The sequence below is a fragment of the Ranitomeya imitator genome, chromosome 3 (genome assembly GCF_032444005.1).
Source record: "Ranitomeya imitator isolate aRanImi1 chromosome 3, aRanImi1.pri, whole genome shotgun sequence".
Taxonomy (NCBI): Eukaryota; Metazoa; Chordata; class Amphibia; order Anura; family Dendrobatidae; genus Ranitomeya; species Ranitomeya imitator.
The window spans coordinates 728,660,578-728,678,677 of record NC_091284.1 but is presented as its reverse complement, the minus strand read 5'-3'; the positions used below and the strand labels follow the sequence as shown (position 1 = coordinate 728,678,677).

The 18,100-nt window shown below is 43.4% G+C and overlaps 1 protein-coding gene across 1 annotated transcript in view; it reads left to right on the top strand.

The window, feature by feature from the left end:
* The window catches only part of TNS2 (tensin 2), a 186,186-nt gene extending 168,086 nt beyond the window's left edge, over nt 1-18,100 (top strand). Inside the window, exons 20-29 of the mRNA XM_069758793.1 lie at nt 944-1,509; nt 1,597-1,683; nt 2,311-2,442; nt 2,528-2,617; nt 5,242-5,319; nt 6,790-6,867; nt 11,728-11,893; nt 11,977-12,045; nt 13,073-13,102; nt 15,410-18,100. Of these exons, the coding sequence (XP_069614894.1) occupies nt 944-1,509; nt 1,597-1,683; nt 2,311-2,442; nt 2,528-2,617; nt 5,242-5,319; nt 6,790-6,867; nt 11,728-11,893; nt 11,977-12,045; nt 13,073-13,102; nt 15,410-15,551 (1,438 nt within the window). The 3' untranslated portion in view covers nt 15,552-18,100. The remainder of the gene's footprint in view (nt 1-943; nt 1,510-1,596; nt 1,684-2,310; nt 2,443-2,527; nt 2,618-5,241; nt 5,320-6,789; nt 6,868-11,727; nt 11,894-11,976; nt 12,046-13,072; nt 13,103-15,409) is intronic.

Here is an 18,100-nt window from a genome sequence, read left to right as displayed (position 1 = left end):
CTGTGCATTATATTCAAGTTATGCAGCGCTTTTTGCAGTGCTTTTTCAGGCAGATTCTGGACAGAATCTGCTTGAAAAAGATGCTGTGTGCACATACCCTTACTGTGGTTCCTAAACACTTTCACTTTTCGGTAAACCACTCACAGGTGATGGTGGAATATTTAAAGGGAATCTGTCATCAGGTTTTTGCTACCTCATCTGAGAGCAACCTTATGTAGACAAGAAGAAGCTGAATTCAACAATATATCACTTATATTACTTGGTGCAGCTGTTCTGACACAATCATTGTTTTTAGATTTAGCATGAAGCCGAGCTGAGGAAGCTGCCCCCGCCCACACCACAGCTAACCTTGCCCCCACAAGGCTCTGTATATACAATTCCTGAAGACAGTGAGCTGCTTATCACAAGAGGGGGCGTGCCGGACTATCATGTAGTGCTGCTGTGTCTCAGCAATGATAAGCTCCTGGTGCTAAAGCAATCATTGCAAGCAAACAAAACCACTGAGCTTGATAAGAGAGACATTGCTGAAACCTGTGTTTTAATCTCTACAAAATGCTGTCTTCAGCTTACATAGCAAGAAACTGCTGACAGATTCCCTTTAAAAGGAAAGAAATTGCGCTAAGTGACTTGTTACAATGGTGACGTCCTATTACAGAATGGCACAGGTATTGGTGAGCTCTTTAGAACAATCCATTCTTTCAAAACTGTTGGCAATGACAGACTTGGTAAAGGCTAGATTTATACATACGTTCTATGTAGATGGATATGCAACGTCAGAATTATTTTCTTCTCGTGGCCCCCAAAATGCCACTTATTACAGCTAACTGCTGGGGGGTCCTGGCAGGGAGATACAGGGATCAGCTTATTGTATAGCGTCTCTTCTTACAAATGTAGATTTTCAAAATCTGAAAAATCCTTTCTAACATACGTCTGTATATCACAGGGTTGAAGTCACGGATCCAAATGTAAATCTTGCTTCACCTATTCCAGAAGGAAATGATTCACATTCTGCCTCCCCACCCCGGGTATCAAAGGTTGTACCTCAAATACCTATAAATCCTTCCCCAAGGACATTAGAAGAAACAAAGGGACCAACATCCCTCGGTTCTGCACCAGTGCCTGCTGAGACAAGTCCTCAAGCAGGCCAATACAATGTAGCCACTGAAGCTACCAGCCCTCCACAGCAGCCCCCAATGTTAAATCCCGTTACACCACAGAAAAGGACTATTACCATGTCCTTGCCGGAGGCTCCTGTCACCTGCCATGGAGCTGAAGTTACAACCAGTCCTCCACTGTCACCAATGGGAAGCCAATGTGACCAACTGTCTCCTTCTCCTACACCATTATTTCCAATCAGCACTGCTTATTATTCAGGAAGCCCGTGTCCTCCACATGCCCAGCCACCCACTTTGCCTGAAAAGTGCCACACTCCCGCTTCGGTAGAAAAGTTAAGTACCCTTGGGAGACCAAATGAGCAACAGGCAGAAAAATCGCCCTCTTCAATCAAAGGCTAGTATATAGTATGTGTTCTTCTATTAGTCTCTTTCTTCTCCTGAATGCTTAGAAGTAACCTATTTGTTTTACCCCAAAATTTAGACATACAACTGGACATTCCTCCTGCTGCCAACTTTGTGCAGGATTCTTCGAGATTTTGGTATAAGCCAAGCATCTCCAGGGAGCAAGGTAACAAAATGTCCTGTGTCTATTGTATTTTTGAGCACACCATGCCTTGGAAGAGTTGGTAATCCCACCGATGTGCCACCCACTTCTCCTGCCAGTTGACCTCACTAGATATAGTCTACATACATGCTAGTACAACTTTATTTTTTTTTATTTAAATGCAAATTTTTAGGTCTGAAATAATCTTTTTTTTTTTCAATACAGTATCCTGACACACAACAGAATAGGTTAAGAGTGAAATCCGTCAGTGAGCTTGTCTGCAGGCGTTGGTGTCACCCTTTTCTTGTTTTTCTTGAATGTTCTAAGCTGATTTATTACTAAATCAAGGACAACTTTTACTTGATCATAAATGAGCTTAGAAGTTGAGACCGGAAAAGAGAGGTAAGAGTTCCAAAACCTGTCATCAGACCAGCTTACAAACGGAGTTCATCGTTAACTTATTCTGCTATATGTTCTTATACACAAAGACCGTAAAAGCCAAAGGTATTTTTGGTCATAAATAATTGCATAAAGGAAAAATTTAAACCAAGAAATCGATATCCTTTATATCTGTACCAATAAAATTAATATCGTTTATCCAACTGCTAAGACCACTTCGTATTTTCCGCATCAATTTAATGTCTTTTTCAGCCATCGCCCTTTTAAGAAGTGCAGAGACAGGCTCCTTCCTCATTCGGGACAGTAACTCTTTTCGAGGGGCATATGGTTTGGCTCTGAAAGTTTCCAGCCCACCTCCAAATGCAGTGACACAACCGTGTAAAGGTGATGTGTTGGTTTTAGCCTTTGACCCTTGTATTGATATCGATAATACATATTGTCCATAACATGAACTTATTCCTGTCTGCAGATCCCTCTGAGCAATTGGTCAGGCATTTTCTCATCGAGACTGGACCTAAAGGAGTGAAAATTAAAGGTTCTCCTATTGAGCCACACTTTGGTAAGTGAAAAATAAATTAAGCCCAACGATAGTTTGAAGTCCAGCACCCGGTGGTTTAAAATCCAATAATAATATTTTTGGGAAATCCATTTAAAATATAGAAGGTCCAGAAATTTTTCTGACGAGTTTTTGATGTTGCAAATTTTTTTCACCATGTACCCAATAAGTAAAATAGGTTACTTGCATTTTTTAAAAAAATGCGCAGCATAAAAAACTCACCAAAAAATCATCTTGGGAACGTAGTCTTAAATGTATGAAAGCACATTGGATTAGACCGTTTTTATTCTAGGTAATATCAATTTATTGAAAAGTTCATGCCTCTAAATAATTTTTAAATAACTTGTTACCTGCCCTTAGAATCCAGCACAGTAAGAGCCAGCTGGACACTACTTTGGTAAATTGATTCTCAGGACTCGGGCCTACTAATCAGAAGAGACGCCAGGGATGTCGGCAGCCTAGGTGGTGGTTTGCAGGGCTCCCAACCAGCAGAGAATATTGACGTGGCCGCTTGACCAGAGTATACCGATATAATCGGTTTAGAAAATGATCATAACAGCAGATGATGGGTATAGTTATATTGCTCAAGTAGACATTTTTTTGAAGTAGTTCTTTAGTAGACCGTTGCCTTATAGCTACTGTTGAGGCTTAAGTACAGATCTGTTGGATAGGTTCTGTACAGACGGCTCCAGATCTTCTCAAGGAATTCTGTAGATGCTTTTCCTCCAATTCCCTTAAGAAAGCCCTTCGGAGGATACAACTGAGGAAGACCAGATAATAACAGCTGAAAATAAAGAACCTCTAAATACTTGGCTCCTCGTGTGATCTGGTCCATGCTAGGAGTCCTCAGTCTGTGAGCTTTATCCTCTAATTCCTTCCCCTGATTTATTTTTTTGAGGTTTCTGTGAGCCGCTTGTTGTGTTTTGGCTGTCTGGGACCATGAATGAGTGATTCTGTGTTTCAGTGGTGTGTTTGGGGCTGTTCAATCATAACTCTTAGGTTTGTGGATATTTCCTGTCTGGACGCAGATTTCTCAGTCATATCTGCGTGGGCTTCACCGATTTACCTACTCTATTCCTGGTTTTGTGGCTTGATGAAATGTTATGTGGTTTTCTCAAATGCTCGTGAAAAATCAATGGTGGGAACTATGGCTCCAGACAAGCTAATCTCCGTTGTCATAGGGTGAGATATAGCACATGGCCTCCATTTATCAGACAGTTGAGGCTGTTCTGATAGACAGTCAGCTTGTACTTGTCTCCTTCACAAACTTTTTTCTTCATTTTAAAATATTCCAGGGAAAACATTTGAAATGTCCTTTTTTTACATTACATCTTAGATTTTGGTTACTTTTTCCTTTTTTTAGAGTTCATAGAGCAACATTCAGAAAAATTAAGAGGAAAAAAATGCTAATCCTAGTGCGTGCTGGATCTTACATGGGAAATAACATTGAGTGCAACAGGGTCAGGACGTGCGGGAGACATAAGGCGCTGGGGTCTGGCAGCAACGTAATAAATATGTGCACTCTGCTGAGTGTGTGTTCATGGTGAAGCAGAAGAAGCAGCTGTCGACAGTCATTTCATACATGTAGCCACCTGGAGGCTGAAGCTACATGATGGCCTTGGCCACAGCAAATGCCACTCGGCCAAATATCTCTATATTTTATTTCGTAGCATACTGCATGTGAATGGGGTGCCCCGATAAACCAGACTATTCTGAATTTTTGTGTTTGGCCTTGACGGTGGCAATGCTGTGGCATAAATTCGTCTTGTAGCCCAAACCCACAACAGATAATTCTAACCGAGCTGTTGATGTGAAGGGAAAGACTTTTTACTATCCAGTTCTATTCTTTTGCTTCATGAGGTTGTCCCATGAATGGTCACTCAAGTGACAAAAATATATAAATTTTTGCTATTTCCTACTTGCTATTTTGCCCCCACTGTTCTTTTTAATTCCCTTCTTGCAAGTCCCCCTTATAAGCCGATCCTGGTGGTCACACATGCTCAGTAGATCCGTCAGACCACTCGGATCCTCCTGTACCCCAGAAACACAATGAATTGGGAGACTGTAGATGTCAATACGGATTACTGCAGTAGAAGCTGCTGCTCTCTATCTCAGGACATATTGTATGGACGTTATGAAAAGGGAATTAAAAAAACACCAGTGGGCACCATAACACGTATGGAGGAGCAATATCTTCACACAGAAGCATTTTTTCATCTAAGTGAATCTTATCATGTAGGAGAACCCCTTTAGGCTATGTGCGCAAGTTCAGGATTTTTGCGCTTTTTTCAGCGGTTTTCCGCTCCAAAAACACTTAAAAAACGCTCACATTAAGCATCCCATCATTTTAATGCATTCCGCAATTTTTGTGGCAATGCGCGAAAAAAAACGCAGCATGTTCATTAACTTTGTGGAAAATCTGCGGATTTGCCGCTATATTATTGCATTGAGAACCTGCGGAAAAAAACGCAAAAAAAAAAAAAACGCGAGCGGATTTCCTGCGAAAGGAGTCCGGATTTGCTCAGGAAAATTCTGCATACATTCCTGAATGTGGGCACATAGCCTTAAGGTAATGATTTTCCCCATCTCAGAAGTAAATGATTTTTTTTTCCTCTACCTATGATTAGGAAGCCTATCGGCCCTGGTGTCTCAGCACTCGGTCACTCCTCTGTCTCTGCCCTGTAGACTTCGTGTCCCTGACAAGGGTAAGTTCACGCTCCCGACGCCAAGAAAGTTACTGGGCAACAGATTTCGCTAAAACATTTAGCAGGCGTGCCCACTGGGTACAATTCATGTATGTTCACACAGAGCAATTATGCTGCAGCTTTATGTATGGAATAAAAAGCTATGTTTTACAGTAGTAGAAAAATGAATGTGATTTCTAAACGCTCATGCACACCTTGTGTTTTCTTTTCTTACCTTTTTTGACCTGTAGTGTGTTTTTTAATCATTAAGATCGAAAAGATTTAGAAAAACGCATAAAAAAAGCATCAATAAAAGTGATGAGCGAACATGATAAAGTGTTATCTGAGTATTCTCAGTGGCTAACCGAGTGTTTTTGGAGTGCTCAAAAAATATGTTCGAGTCCCCGCGGCTGTAGATCTCGCAGCTGCTTCGACAGCCACAACACATGCAGAGAGTGTCTACCAAACAGGTAATCCCTGCACGTGTTGCAGCTGTCGAACAGCAGCGAGACATGCAGCCGCAGGAACTCGAGCACATTACTCGATCACTCCAAAGACATTCGGTTAGCACCCGAGCATGATCAGATAACACCTTATTCGAGCACGTTCGCTCATTACTAATGATAAACCCTCATAATGTATTCAGCGTTTTTCATGAGGAAACACAATAAAGACACTGTGTGAACATACCCTTATGGTGGTCATTAACATTTGGGATTGGACCAGTTACTGTACACCCACTAAGATCTTTTCAATGCTGATACACGGCCATTTGCAGAACAGGAGTTGCAGGCCCAAAGCCTGGAGCTGCACTATTGAGGGGATCGCAATGACATTTTCTGCCCTGCTTTGTGTTAGCTGCAGTGTGGTCATGTTTGTAAATCCCCGTATACATGACACATGCCTGTACTCACATTAAATAGGATGTGGACATTGTATTTAGTGATAGGAATCCAGATGAAGATGGACTACAGATATCAGCAGGCTACAGGTGCTCACAGTCTCTTCATGCTTTGGGCCTGTAAATGTTCTCCATGATATCCCATCCTAGAAGTAAGGGCTATGAAAGCGATAAACAGATGACCAAATGATTTTCCAAAGCATAGGACTATTATTTTTTTCCACAGATGTCATTTTGTTTAATTAAAATGGTAATTTCCTAATTGTTAAATTGTTTCCTCAATATTTTAAAAACTTGCTAATATGTAGAAATCAGTTGAATATAAAGTGTTATGCCCCGCTCTATTCAGCTATCACTTCTGCACCACAGCCCTAGAGGTCTTCACCAGGTTCAGAAGTCATGACATCCCATCCATTCCTCATCTCCTCCGGCATGATCGGCTGGGGTTGTGGTACTAACACTTCTTTATTTTTTTTCAATTTCTTCATTCTAGAAAGTTGTGGAAAACCCCTTTAAGTATTAACATTGTATATACCAGTAATGCGGTGGATTCTGTATAAAGTGTTCACATCTCTCCTCTCGATGTGTAGATCTGGCAGAGCAGAGCGCAGATGTCGTCGTTCACACTAATATGAGCACAGCGGCCGACCTACTACGACAAGGGGCAGGTGTGTATGGTGAGAATCATGGCGCTGAGACGTAGAACAACCACAGAACAATATTACCACTTCTTGCCACTTTAGCTTCAAAGTTTCACTGTTCTTAGATCGGAGCAGAGAAATAAAGTTGCAAAATGTAGGTGTGATCAGAGCCCCCCTTCGTAATCCACAGCATCCATGTGTCATACATTAATGTGACTCATGCAGCCCCCAGAGATCACGGGCATGTGCACATGTCATGCAGTCCCTGATGAGTGGTGACTGGAGTGTCTGAGTGGTGACTGGAGTGTCTGATGAGTGGTGACTGGAGTCTCTGATGAGTTGTGACTAGAATGTCTGATGAGTGGTGACTAGTGTCTGATGAGTGGTGATTGGATTGTCTGATGAGTGGTGACTGGAGTGTCTGAGTGGTGACTGGAGTGTCTGAGGAGTGGTGACTGGAGTCTCTGATGAGTGGTGACTAGAGTGTCTGATGAGTGGTGACTAGAGTGTCTGATGAGTGGTGACTAGAGTGTCTGATGAGTGGTGACTGGAGTGTCTGATGAGTGGTGACTGGAGTGTCTGATGAGTGGTGACTAGAGTGATGAGTGGTGACTGGAGTGTCTGATGAGTGGTGACTGGAGTCTCTGATGAGTTGTGACTAGAATGTCTGATGAGTGGTGACTAGTGTCTGATGAGTGGTGACTGGATTGTCTGATGAGTGGTGACTGGAGTGTCTGAGTGGTGACTGGAGTGTCTGAGGAGTGGTGACTGGAGTCTCTGATGAGTGGTGACTAGAGTGTCTGATGAGTGGTGACTAGAGTGTCTGATGAGTGGTGACTAGAGTGTCTGATGAGTGGTGACTAGAGTGTCTGATGAGTGGTGACTAGAGTGTCTGATGAGTGGTGACTAGAGTGTCTGATGAGTGGTGACTAGAGTGTCTGATGAGTAGTGACTAGAGTGTCTGATGAGTTGTTCGAGTCCCCGCAGCTGCATGTCTCGTAGCTGTTTGATCCCCACGTGTTGTGGCTATTACCTCTTTGTTATGCAGTCCCTGATGAGTGGTGACTGGAGTGTCTGAGTGGTGACTGGAGTGTCTGATGAGTGGTGACTAGTGTGTCTGATGAGTTGTGACTGGATTGTCTGATGAGTGGTGACTGGAGTGTCTGAGTGGTGACTAGAGTGTCTGATGAGTGGTGACTACAGTGTCTGATGAGTGGTGACTGGAGTGTCTGAGTGGTGACTGGAGTGTCTGATGAGTGGTGACTGGAGTCTCTGATGAGTGGTGACTACAGTGTCTGATGAGTGGTGACTGGATTGTCTGATGAGTGGTGACTAGAGTGTCTGATGAGTGGTGACTAGAGTGTCTGATGAGTGGTGACTAGAGTGTCTGATGAGTGGTGACTAGAGTGTCTGATGAGTGGTGACTACAGTGTCTGATGAGTGGTGACTAGAGTGTCTGATGAGTGGTGACTAGAGTGTCTGATGAGTGGTGACTAGAGTGTCTGATGAGTGGTGACTAGAGTGTCTGATGAGTGGTGACTACAGTGTCTGATGAGTAGTGACTAGAGTGTCTGATGAGTGGTGACTAGAGTGTCTGATGAGTGGTGACTAGAGTGTCTGATGAGTAGTGACTAGAGTGTCTGATGAGTTGTTTGAATCCCCGCAGCTGCATGTCTCGTGGCTGTTTGATAGCCACAACACATGGGGATTACCTCTTTGTTATGCAGTCCCTGATGAGTGGTGACTGGAGTGTCTGAGTGGTGACTGGAGTGTCTGATGAGTGGTGACTAGTGTGTCTGATGAGTGGTGACTGGAGTGTCTGAGTGGTGACTGGAGTGTCTGATGAGTGGTGACTAGAGTGATGAGTGGTGACTAGAGTGTCTGATGAGTGGTGACTACAGTGTCTGATGAGTGGTGACTGGAGTGTCTGAGTGGTGACTGGAGTGTCTGATGAGTGGTGACTAGAGTGTCTGATGAGTGGTGACTGGAGTGTCTGATGAGTGGTGACTGGAGTGTCTGATGAGTGGTGACTGGAGTGTCTGATGAGTGGTGACTAGAGTGATGAGTGGTGACTAGAGTGTCTGATGAGTGGTGACTACAGTGTCTGATGAGTGGTGACTGGAGTGTCTGAGTGGTGACTGGAGTGTCTGATGAGTGGTGACTGGAGTCTCTGATGAGTGGTGACTACAGTGTCTGATGAGTGGTGACTGGATTGTCTGATGAGTGGTGACTAGAGTGTCTGATGAGTGGTGACTACAGTGTCTGATGAGTAGTGACTAGAGTGTCTGATGAGTGGTGACTAGAGTGTCTGATGAGTGGTGACTAGAGTGTCTGATGAGTAGTGACTAGAGTGTCTGATGAGTTGTTTGAATCCCCGCAGCTGCATGTCTCGTGGCTGTTTGATAGCCACAACACATGGGGATTACCTCTTTGTTATGCAGTCCCTGATGAGTGGTGACTGGAGTGTCTGATGAGTGGTGACTGGAGTCTCTGATGAGTGGTGACTGGAGTGTCTGATGAGTGGTGACTGGAGTGTCTGATGAGTAGTGACTGAAGTGTCTGATGAGTGGTGACTGGAGTGTCTGATGAGTGGTGACTAGAGTGTCTGATGAGTGGTGACTAGAGTGTCTGATGAGTGGTGACTAGAGTGTCTGATGAGTGGTGACTGGAGTGTCTGAGTGGTGACTGGAGTGTCTGATGAGTGGTGACTGGAGTGTCTGATGAGTGGTGATTGGAGTGTCTGATGAGTGGTGATTAGAGTGTCTGATGAGTGGTGACTAGAGTGTCTGCTGAGTGGTGACTAGAGTGTCTGATGAATTGTTTGAGTCCCCGCAGCTGCATGTCTCGTGGCTGTTTGATAGCCACATCACATGGGGATTACCTCTTTGTTATGCAGTCCCTGATGAGTGGTGACTGGAGTGTCTGAGTGGTGACTGGAGTGTCTGATGAGTGGTGACTAGAGTGTCTGATGAGTGGTGACTGGAGTGTCTGATGAGTGGTGACTGGAGTGTCTGATGAGTGGTGACTAGAGTGATGAGTGGTGACTAGAGTGTCTGATGAGTGGTGACTACAGTGTCTGATGAGTGGTGACTGGAGTGTCTGAGTGGTGACTGGAGTGTCTGATGAGTGGTGACTGGAGTCTCTGATGAGTGGTGACTACAGTGTCTGATGAGTGGTGACTGGATTGTCTGATGAGTGGTGACTAGAGTGTCTGATGAGTGGTGACTACAGTGTCTGATGAGTAGTGACTAGAGTGTCTGATGAGTGGTGACTAGAGTGTCTGATGAGTGGTGACTAGAGTGTCTGATGAGTAGTGACTAGAGTGTCTGATGAGTTGTTTGAATCCCCGCAGCTGCATGTCTCGTGGCTGTTTGATAGCCACAACACATGGGGATTACCTCTTTGTTATGCAGTCCCTGATGAGTGGTGACTGGAGTGTCTGATGAGTGGTGACTGGAGTCTCTGATGAGTGGTGACTGGAGTGTCTGATGAGTGGTGACTGGAGTGTCTGATGAGTAGTGACTGAAGTGTCTGATGAGTGGTGACTGGAGTGTCTGATGAGTGGTGACTAGAGTGTCTGATGAGTGGTGACTAGAGTGTCTGATGAGTGGTGACTAGTGTCTGATGAGTGGTGACTGGAGTGTCTGAGTGGTGACTGGAGTGTCTGATGAGTGGTGACTGGAGTGTCTGATGAGTGGTGATTGGAGTGTCTGATGAGTGGTGATTAGAGTGTCTGATGAGTGGTGACTAGAGTGTCTGCTGAGTGGTGACTAGAGTGTCTGATGAATTGTTTGAGTCCCCGCAGCTGCATGTCTCGTGGCTGTTTGATAGCCACAACACATGGGGATTACCTCTTTGTTATGCAGTCCCTGATGAGTGGTGACTGGAGTGTCTGATGAGTGGTGACTAGTGTGTCTGATGAGTTGTGACTGGATTGTCTGATGAGTGGTGACTGGAGTGTCTGAGTGGTGACTGGAGTGTCTGATGAGTGGTGACTAGAGTGTCTGAAGAGTTGTGACTGGAGTGTCTGAAGAGTTGTGACTGGAGTGTCTGAAGAGTTGTGACTGGAGTGTCTGAAGAGTGGTGACTGGAGTGTCTGATGAGTGGTGACTGGAGTGTGTGATGAGTGGTGACTAGAGTGTGTGATGAGTGGTGACTAGAGTGTGTGATGAGTGGTGACTAGAGTGTCTGATGAGTAGTGACTAGAGTGTCTGATGAGTGGTGACTAGAGTGTCTGATGAGTGGTGACTGGAGTCTCTGATGAGTGGTGTGCACATCTGTGCGCTTAGCAGCAACTCTTACTCCAGTAGGTGACTGGAGTAAGATTTCTGCTGTAGGAACCATCACAGTTCATCATAAATTACATGAACTGTTGCAGCACACCCCCATCTTGCCCCCGTCATGCCTTAGCTCCGATAGTTTTGACAGAGCTGAAAGAAATTGATATGAAATCACCAAAAGTCCAACTAGTGATGAGCATGCTTGGATATCGTGTTATCGGAGCATGCTCGGGTGCTCACCGAGTATCTTCGGCGTACTCCAAAAATATGTTCGAGTCCCCTTGGCTGCATGTCTCGTGGCTGTTTGATAGCCACAACACGTGGGGATTACCTCTTTGTTATGCAGTCCCTGCATGTGTTGCCACTGCTGAACAGCCACAACACATGCAGCAGCGGGGACTCAAGCACATCACTATGAAGATACTCCGATACCACCTAAGCATGCTCACTCATCACTAGTCGCAACATTTTTCTGTAACTTTTCAGAGTGGATTTACCCTAGAATTTGGGCAAGATTGCTTTGATGACTGTGGGCCAGTGAGTTTTGCTGATATTGCTGGTTGTGTGTCCAGTGCTTCTTATCTGTGCATCTTCTCTCCACCTCCAGCCTGCAGTGTCCTCTACCTTGGATCTGTGGACACAGAATCTCTGACTGGCCCGCAGGCTATTTCCAGGGCTTCCAGCGCCATCTTAACTCCCCCTCGGTCTACTGCGACTATTGTTCATTTCAAGGTGTCTGACCAAGGTATCACACTGACTGACAGCCAGCGCAAGTAAGTTTGGGCAAGTGGCGGCTCTAGTTTGGGCAGTGAAGATCACTGTTCTGTGCCCTAATGTCATTTGGTTTTAATTGCAGACTGTTCTTCAGACGCCATTACCCTATTTCCAGTGTCACATACTGCAGCGCTGACCCCCAGGACCGCAGGTATCACACTCATTGCATTTGTTCTCTGTTGTTAAAGGAAGTCTGTCAGCCAAAAATGACTGTTCAATCCAAGCAAAGAGGCACTCTGTGCGCTATAGCATGAAAACATGAAATATATGAATTGCATTACTGCCCTAGAAAATAGGAAAAATTCTGAATAATTGTATACCCAGCAGCCGCAAGGACCATAAAAGTGCACTGATCTGTTGGGCCTGTTTGTTAGGCAATTCCGGCAGGTGTTACGGCTGTCGAACAGGAGCGAGACATGCAGCCACGAGGACTCAAGCATTTTTTCGAGCACACTGAAAATCCTCGATTACGACATGAGCACGCTCGCTCATCACTAGCACAGCAGTCAACTGAGCGCTTTTGCCACTTTGCCTATTGCGGAGTCTAAACATCCAGTCACTCACTTATCATTTTGACATGTAAAAAGTTTCTGAAAGTTGTCTTATGCTTTAAAGGAAATCCATCAGTAGGATTAACCCTCCTAAACCATCTATATGGACATGTAGGTCATAGGAAGCTGAATAATATTATACTTTGATATCTGCGATCTAACGTCTTAGTCCAGAGAAATACAAGTTTTTTCTTTATATGTAAATGAGCTGTTAAAATCTATGGATCCGCATAGATCTGCCTGAGAATCTGCCTCCAGAGCTTATTTTGTATGAAAGGGTGAGTTACCAATGTGAGACTGTAGATCAAGAGAGCGGACTGTCAGTCATTACATGTTTCACACTGGCAATGCCCCTTTTATTTGAAATAATCTCTGGAACAGAGATTCAGGGAGATCTATGTCCGGCCCATAGATCTTAACAGCTCAATTACATATTAAAATATGGAAAATGTGGATTACTCCAGAATAAGATATCGGATCGCAGATATCAAGGTATCATTTTGTTCAACTTCCTATGACCTACGTGCCCATATAGATGGCGTCGGAGGGTTTATTCTACTTACAGATTTCCTTTAACACCTCTATACTTTAGAGCTTTACTCCTAAAACTCTTTAATTTCATTGCAGATGGACCAATCCAGATAGGACAACATCAAAGTATGTATAATCCACGGCGTCTTCGCAGCAAAAGGCCTTTATATTCCTTACACTATGTAGATGCCAACAAGTTACATTTCATAAGAGACGGCATTTAATATTCAGTGACAGCAGTCAGGTGCCCTGGAGGCTCATTCACACGGGCACCAAAGCCAAGGAACATACAGGGTCCTCCACAGCCAGCCATTGTCACTGATCCAAGTGATCCCTTACGGACTCATGCCGGCTATTAGATTTTCTCAGATTTTCATTTCTTCAGCCAAGCGATTAACACTTTTTGTGATGTCACATATAAAATATTATGAGCATTGTCATGGATACACTAAAAATAAGCCAGTCCATAGGAATTTATACTTTTAATTTACATTTAATGGAGCAGTAGATTAAGCCATAAACCTTACAGGATAGTATGGACCATTGTCCCTACCCTCTGCAACTTTTTTAGTACTATTGCCCTATAATCTAGGACTGCTTAGACATTATAAGGCTATCTTCATACTTTGCTTTTTTTAAAAAATTTTTTCCAAAAGGCAAATTTTCCTGCGTTTTTCGCTGCTTTTCTAGCTATGTTTTTACAGCGTTTTTCAGGATCCCAAAGTTCAGATATGCTTCCACCTTACAAAAATGAACAATACAAGAGGTTAGGCCACCAATGCAAGATGCATGTGACACCATAAAACATTTTGAAAAAAAGAGCAATTTGATCAAATTATTTAGCAGAAAAAGTTGTTTTTTTATATTTATTAGGTAGGGCATTGTTTACTTTTTATATCATTAATTTAATGATCACTAATTCAGTTAAACTATGCTTTGAGTGGGGAGAACGAAAAGGATAAACAAAAAAATTTTTAAAGCAATTTTTTTTTTTAAATAGTGACTATTCTGAACACAAGCCTGAATTCATGTATGACGCGCAGCCGTGGACTTTTTTTTTTCAGTGCATGAAAAAATATACAATTGAAAAATATAAAAATAGTGGGAGAAGTTGACTTGGTCGGGCGTTGTTTACTTAAAGGGTTTGTACAGACGCCCACAGTTTTGGTGTGAGAATGATCCATGAAAGCATCGGATCGCACTCGGAACAAAGTTATTCAAGGAGGCCATGCACAGGTCCGATTTTTTTTTCTTCAGACAGAATGGTCAAAGGGAAAAAATATCACATCGTGCAAGATTTGGCTTCAATGTGGCACTCGCCCATTCACGTCTATGGGTCCATTGTGATCAGTAGACTGCACTCGGACGACAGCCCTGCCTTAGAGTATAAAACGCAGCAGTTTTGCAATTCAATCAGGAAGTAAAAACAAGTGTGTGCAGGGGATTCCTGAAATCTCATAGATCCTGTAAAAGGGAGCTTTTAATTTGCATTAAAAAAAAAACCACACTGCAAAAATGCAATGTGTGAACATAGCCTTACCGGTATCAAATTTCAGGGTGAATTTATTAGTTTTTTTTGCTGTAAGAGATTACCCACACACATATGCTTATGTAAAAATGTCCCAATATTCATCATAAAGCAAAAGAGGCCTGTTACCTCTCTGCTGGACTCCTGCCACCAGCCGACTGTTTCTTCTGGCTAGGAAGGAACATCTAGAAAGCAGCTGAATAGTGGCTAGTGATCGTCTGCAGCGGTCCTGTGACAACTCCCACTTTAGGTTAGGACACTCACAAGGGTCTAGTAGGCGAGTATCTGCTATTTCTTGCTTTATGACAAACATTAGTCCATTTTTTATTTAAAAAAATGTAGTTGACAAATGTAAAATGCACTACAAATGGAGCTTTTTTAGGCCTTAATTCCGTATTTTCCGTGCAGTTTTAGTTCCATACTGTTATTTTCCTCAAACTGAGCATGTTATAATTGTGGCTTTTTCATGCGTTTTCCCCTTCAGCTTTTTATGGGAAGAAAAGCATGAGTATCTACTGTATAATATATACATAAATATAAAAAATGCATGAAAATTAGCCAGAAAAAAAATCCACATGTCCAGTCTGCAGAACTGCACAATGCACCAAATGCTGCAGAATCTCTTTAGAAGGGGGTTCCTTGTATTAATGTCATGTGTATAATAAGATATCAAGCATCAAACATTGCAAATTATAGGATTAAGAGAGACCAAGTAATTTCATAGACACATAAAACTTTTATATGGGGCTGGTCACTGACTGACTGTTTTTAGCATGCCATGTATAAAGACCTCACCTTCTCCTGGATCACTTCATGATCACACGAGAGACTATAAAGTTTATGAGGTTTGGTAAGTGAATCACAGTGACATTAGCGAGGCATCAGTGCATTTTTTTCCTTTACAGGGTGTTTGGTTTTGTGGCCCGGAAAGCAGGAAGCACAGCGGAGAACGTCTGCCATCTGTTCGCCGAGGTAGACCCCGAACAGCCAGCATCGGCTATTGTCAACTTCATCACCAAAGTCATGCTTGGCACACATCGGAGATAAAAGGAGGAAGCCGGAGAATCAACTGGGAAAGAAATGGTTGAAGAAGGTCGACTGGTGGTTCCCAAAAGATGCAGGTGCTATAGAGCCAAGAGTATGTGACAATGGATGGTCAGATCATCTACACCGTTAAGTGAAGGACTCTGCAGTCATGGTTTCTGCCTACAGTACAATGGATGTGGTTGAAGGGATTGTTGAGGATTATGGAGAACCATTGAAATTTGGTATCTCCCTTACATCCTAAAGTATGGTAACTCTTCATCATAACGTTATTTGGGGTCTTGTCAAAAGGAATTATGCCTACAAGGTGACCTTACAACTGAAGATTCAGAGCAAAGAATTCTTGCTCTACAAAGTAGATGGAAGTCCAACTGGATCACAAATACAATCTTCTAATCGTGCATTGTTGAACGGCTGACATAAGTCACTGTATGACATCTGGGATATAGATTTAGCTCATATATATTAATGCATATTGCTCCTCTACAACATCAGTGCCATGAATGCTGCCTCTTCAAGATACCAGGAACAATATTTTTATTATCAATTTCTAAAGTCATCTCAACACAAGCATCTCGTATTATTGAGCTTGTGACGCAAGGTGGTGGTCACTATATAACTGGTACATAATACCCTATAATCCTTCCATGTCATAGACCCTCACAGTATTACTTCTGGGGCGCGCTTTCCTACGTATCCTATGAAACCTAACAGGCCCCCTGTCTATTGTAATGTCGTTGGAGAAAGGCACTCAAGCCAAAAGATGGCCAGTGTTTGGCTGCCGGCATGGACATCCAGAAGTTCCCCCCAGGGGAGAGTTAGTACTTGTCTTTTAGGCAGCCTAAAGGTAGACCTGCCATGCAGATGTGCCAGATTCATCATAGTGGCTCACACGGTGCATTACCTTTGAGTATTCGGTTACAAATCATAGCCGCTCATCTCTTGGTTGGTTGACGTTAGAACAGTATTGTGCTGCACAACCTGACATTTTAGAACACCCCAACTGCCCTTTTTAGACATGCTTCAAAACACTTTTGCGAGTTGCAGTGTGTTTAAGATGCATAAGAAATCTGATGTATACGCTAGTTTTTTTTTTTTGGGGGGGGGGGGGGGGGGGAGAATGTTGGCAGAATGTGTTCTCGAGTGGAGCATGGCTTTGTTACTGCTGCCCATTTGGGACAGGATCCCATAACAGGAAAATTGGAAACTTTCCTGTTGGAAAGGTTTCCCTGCTTTGCTCAGTTTTCGGGTACACTCCCATATTTGGCAAGGAAAATGTTTTTGCGGAGTGGTAATACAATCGTAGGGTCGTCCCAAGGTAGAGAACGTCTCCACAGTAACTTCTAATGCGAGTGCTCTCAACAAATCAACACTGAAATCTGTTCACTCATGTTGCTGGAAGATGTGTAGGCTGTAGGTCCTCCAGAAACAGTATGATGGCAGGTTATTCTGCCTACCATTTTCTTTGCCAAGTACCCGTCAGTCTTTATAAAAGGCTACACCGTATTGCACTCTAGGAGGCCATTTGAAGACAAGGTGATTGTCTAGACATAGGAAAGGAAGGGTCAACACAAATTGACTCGGCATCTATCATCCCCTTTTCTAACTTCTGTAAAACGAGAGGTGTCAATCAATTAAGAGGGGCGCAGAGGTAGATGGAAGACAAGTAGAATGAAAGGTAGAATGAACAGATCATTCATGCTAAGGGTGTGTGCTTGGATGGAAAAGTCAACAAGCTCCCTTTAAATTTCGGTATAGCATCATCTCCGATACATTGTGCAAAATACACGGTTATAGTCAGCCAGAGAGAACCAATATCTTGTCAAGGTCTGCCATGTAGCCAACTAATAGGTTTTTATCAGGTTGCTTGAGGGTGTCTTTTCGGGTGTGGGTAATGAGCCCTCAGGACCTAGTTATAAGCCATCTCTCTATTACTTAAGTATTTGCTTAGAAATCAGATGCAGGTTTTCATATTCATGTTACAACTTACTACATGTTGGAAGTCTTGGATTCAGGAGATTCCATAATTCATGGAAATGAAAGAGCACATATTCCAGGGAATCAGATTTTGTCCTCTGAACAAACCCATGTGTACCAATAGTACTTGTTGTGGCTGGAGACAGGGCTTTACTCACAATACTGCACCTGGATGGGGACAGAGCTTTAGGCCGGTTTCACACGTCAATGGCTCCGGTACGTGAGGTGACAGTTTCCTCACGTACCGGAGACACTGACTCACGTAGACACATTGAAATCAATGTGTCTCTGCACATGTCAGCGTGTTTTCACGGACCGTGTGTCCGTGTGCAAAACACGGAGACATGTCAGTGTTCGTGGGAGCGCACGGATTACACGGACCCATTAAAGTCAATGGGTCCGTGTAAAACACGGACTCTGTCCGTGTGCTGTGCAGGAGACAGCGCTACAGTAAGCGCTGTCCCCCCCCACCTGGTGCTGAAGCCACCATTCATATCTTCTCTCCAGCAGCGTTCGCTGGAAAGAAGATATGAAAAATCCTTTTTTTTTGTTTTTTCGTGTTTAAAATAAAGATC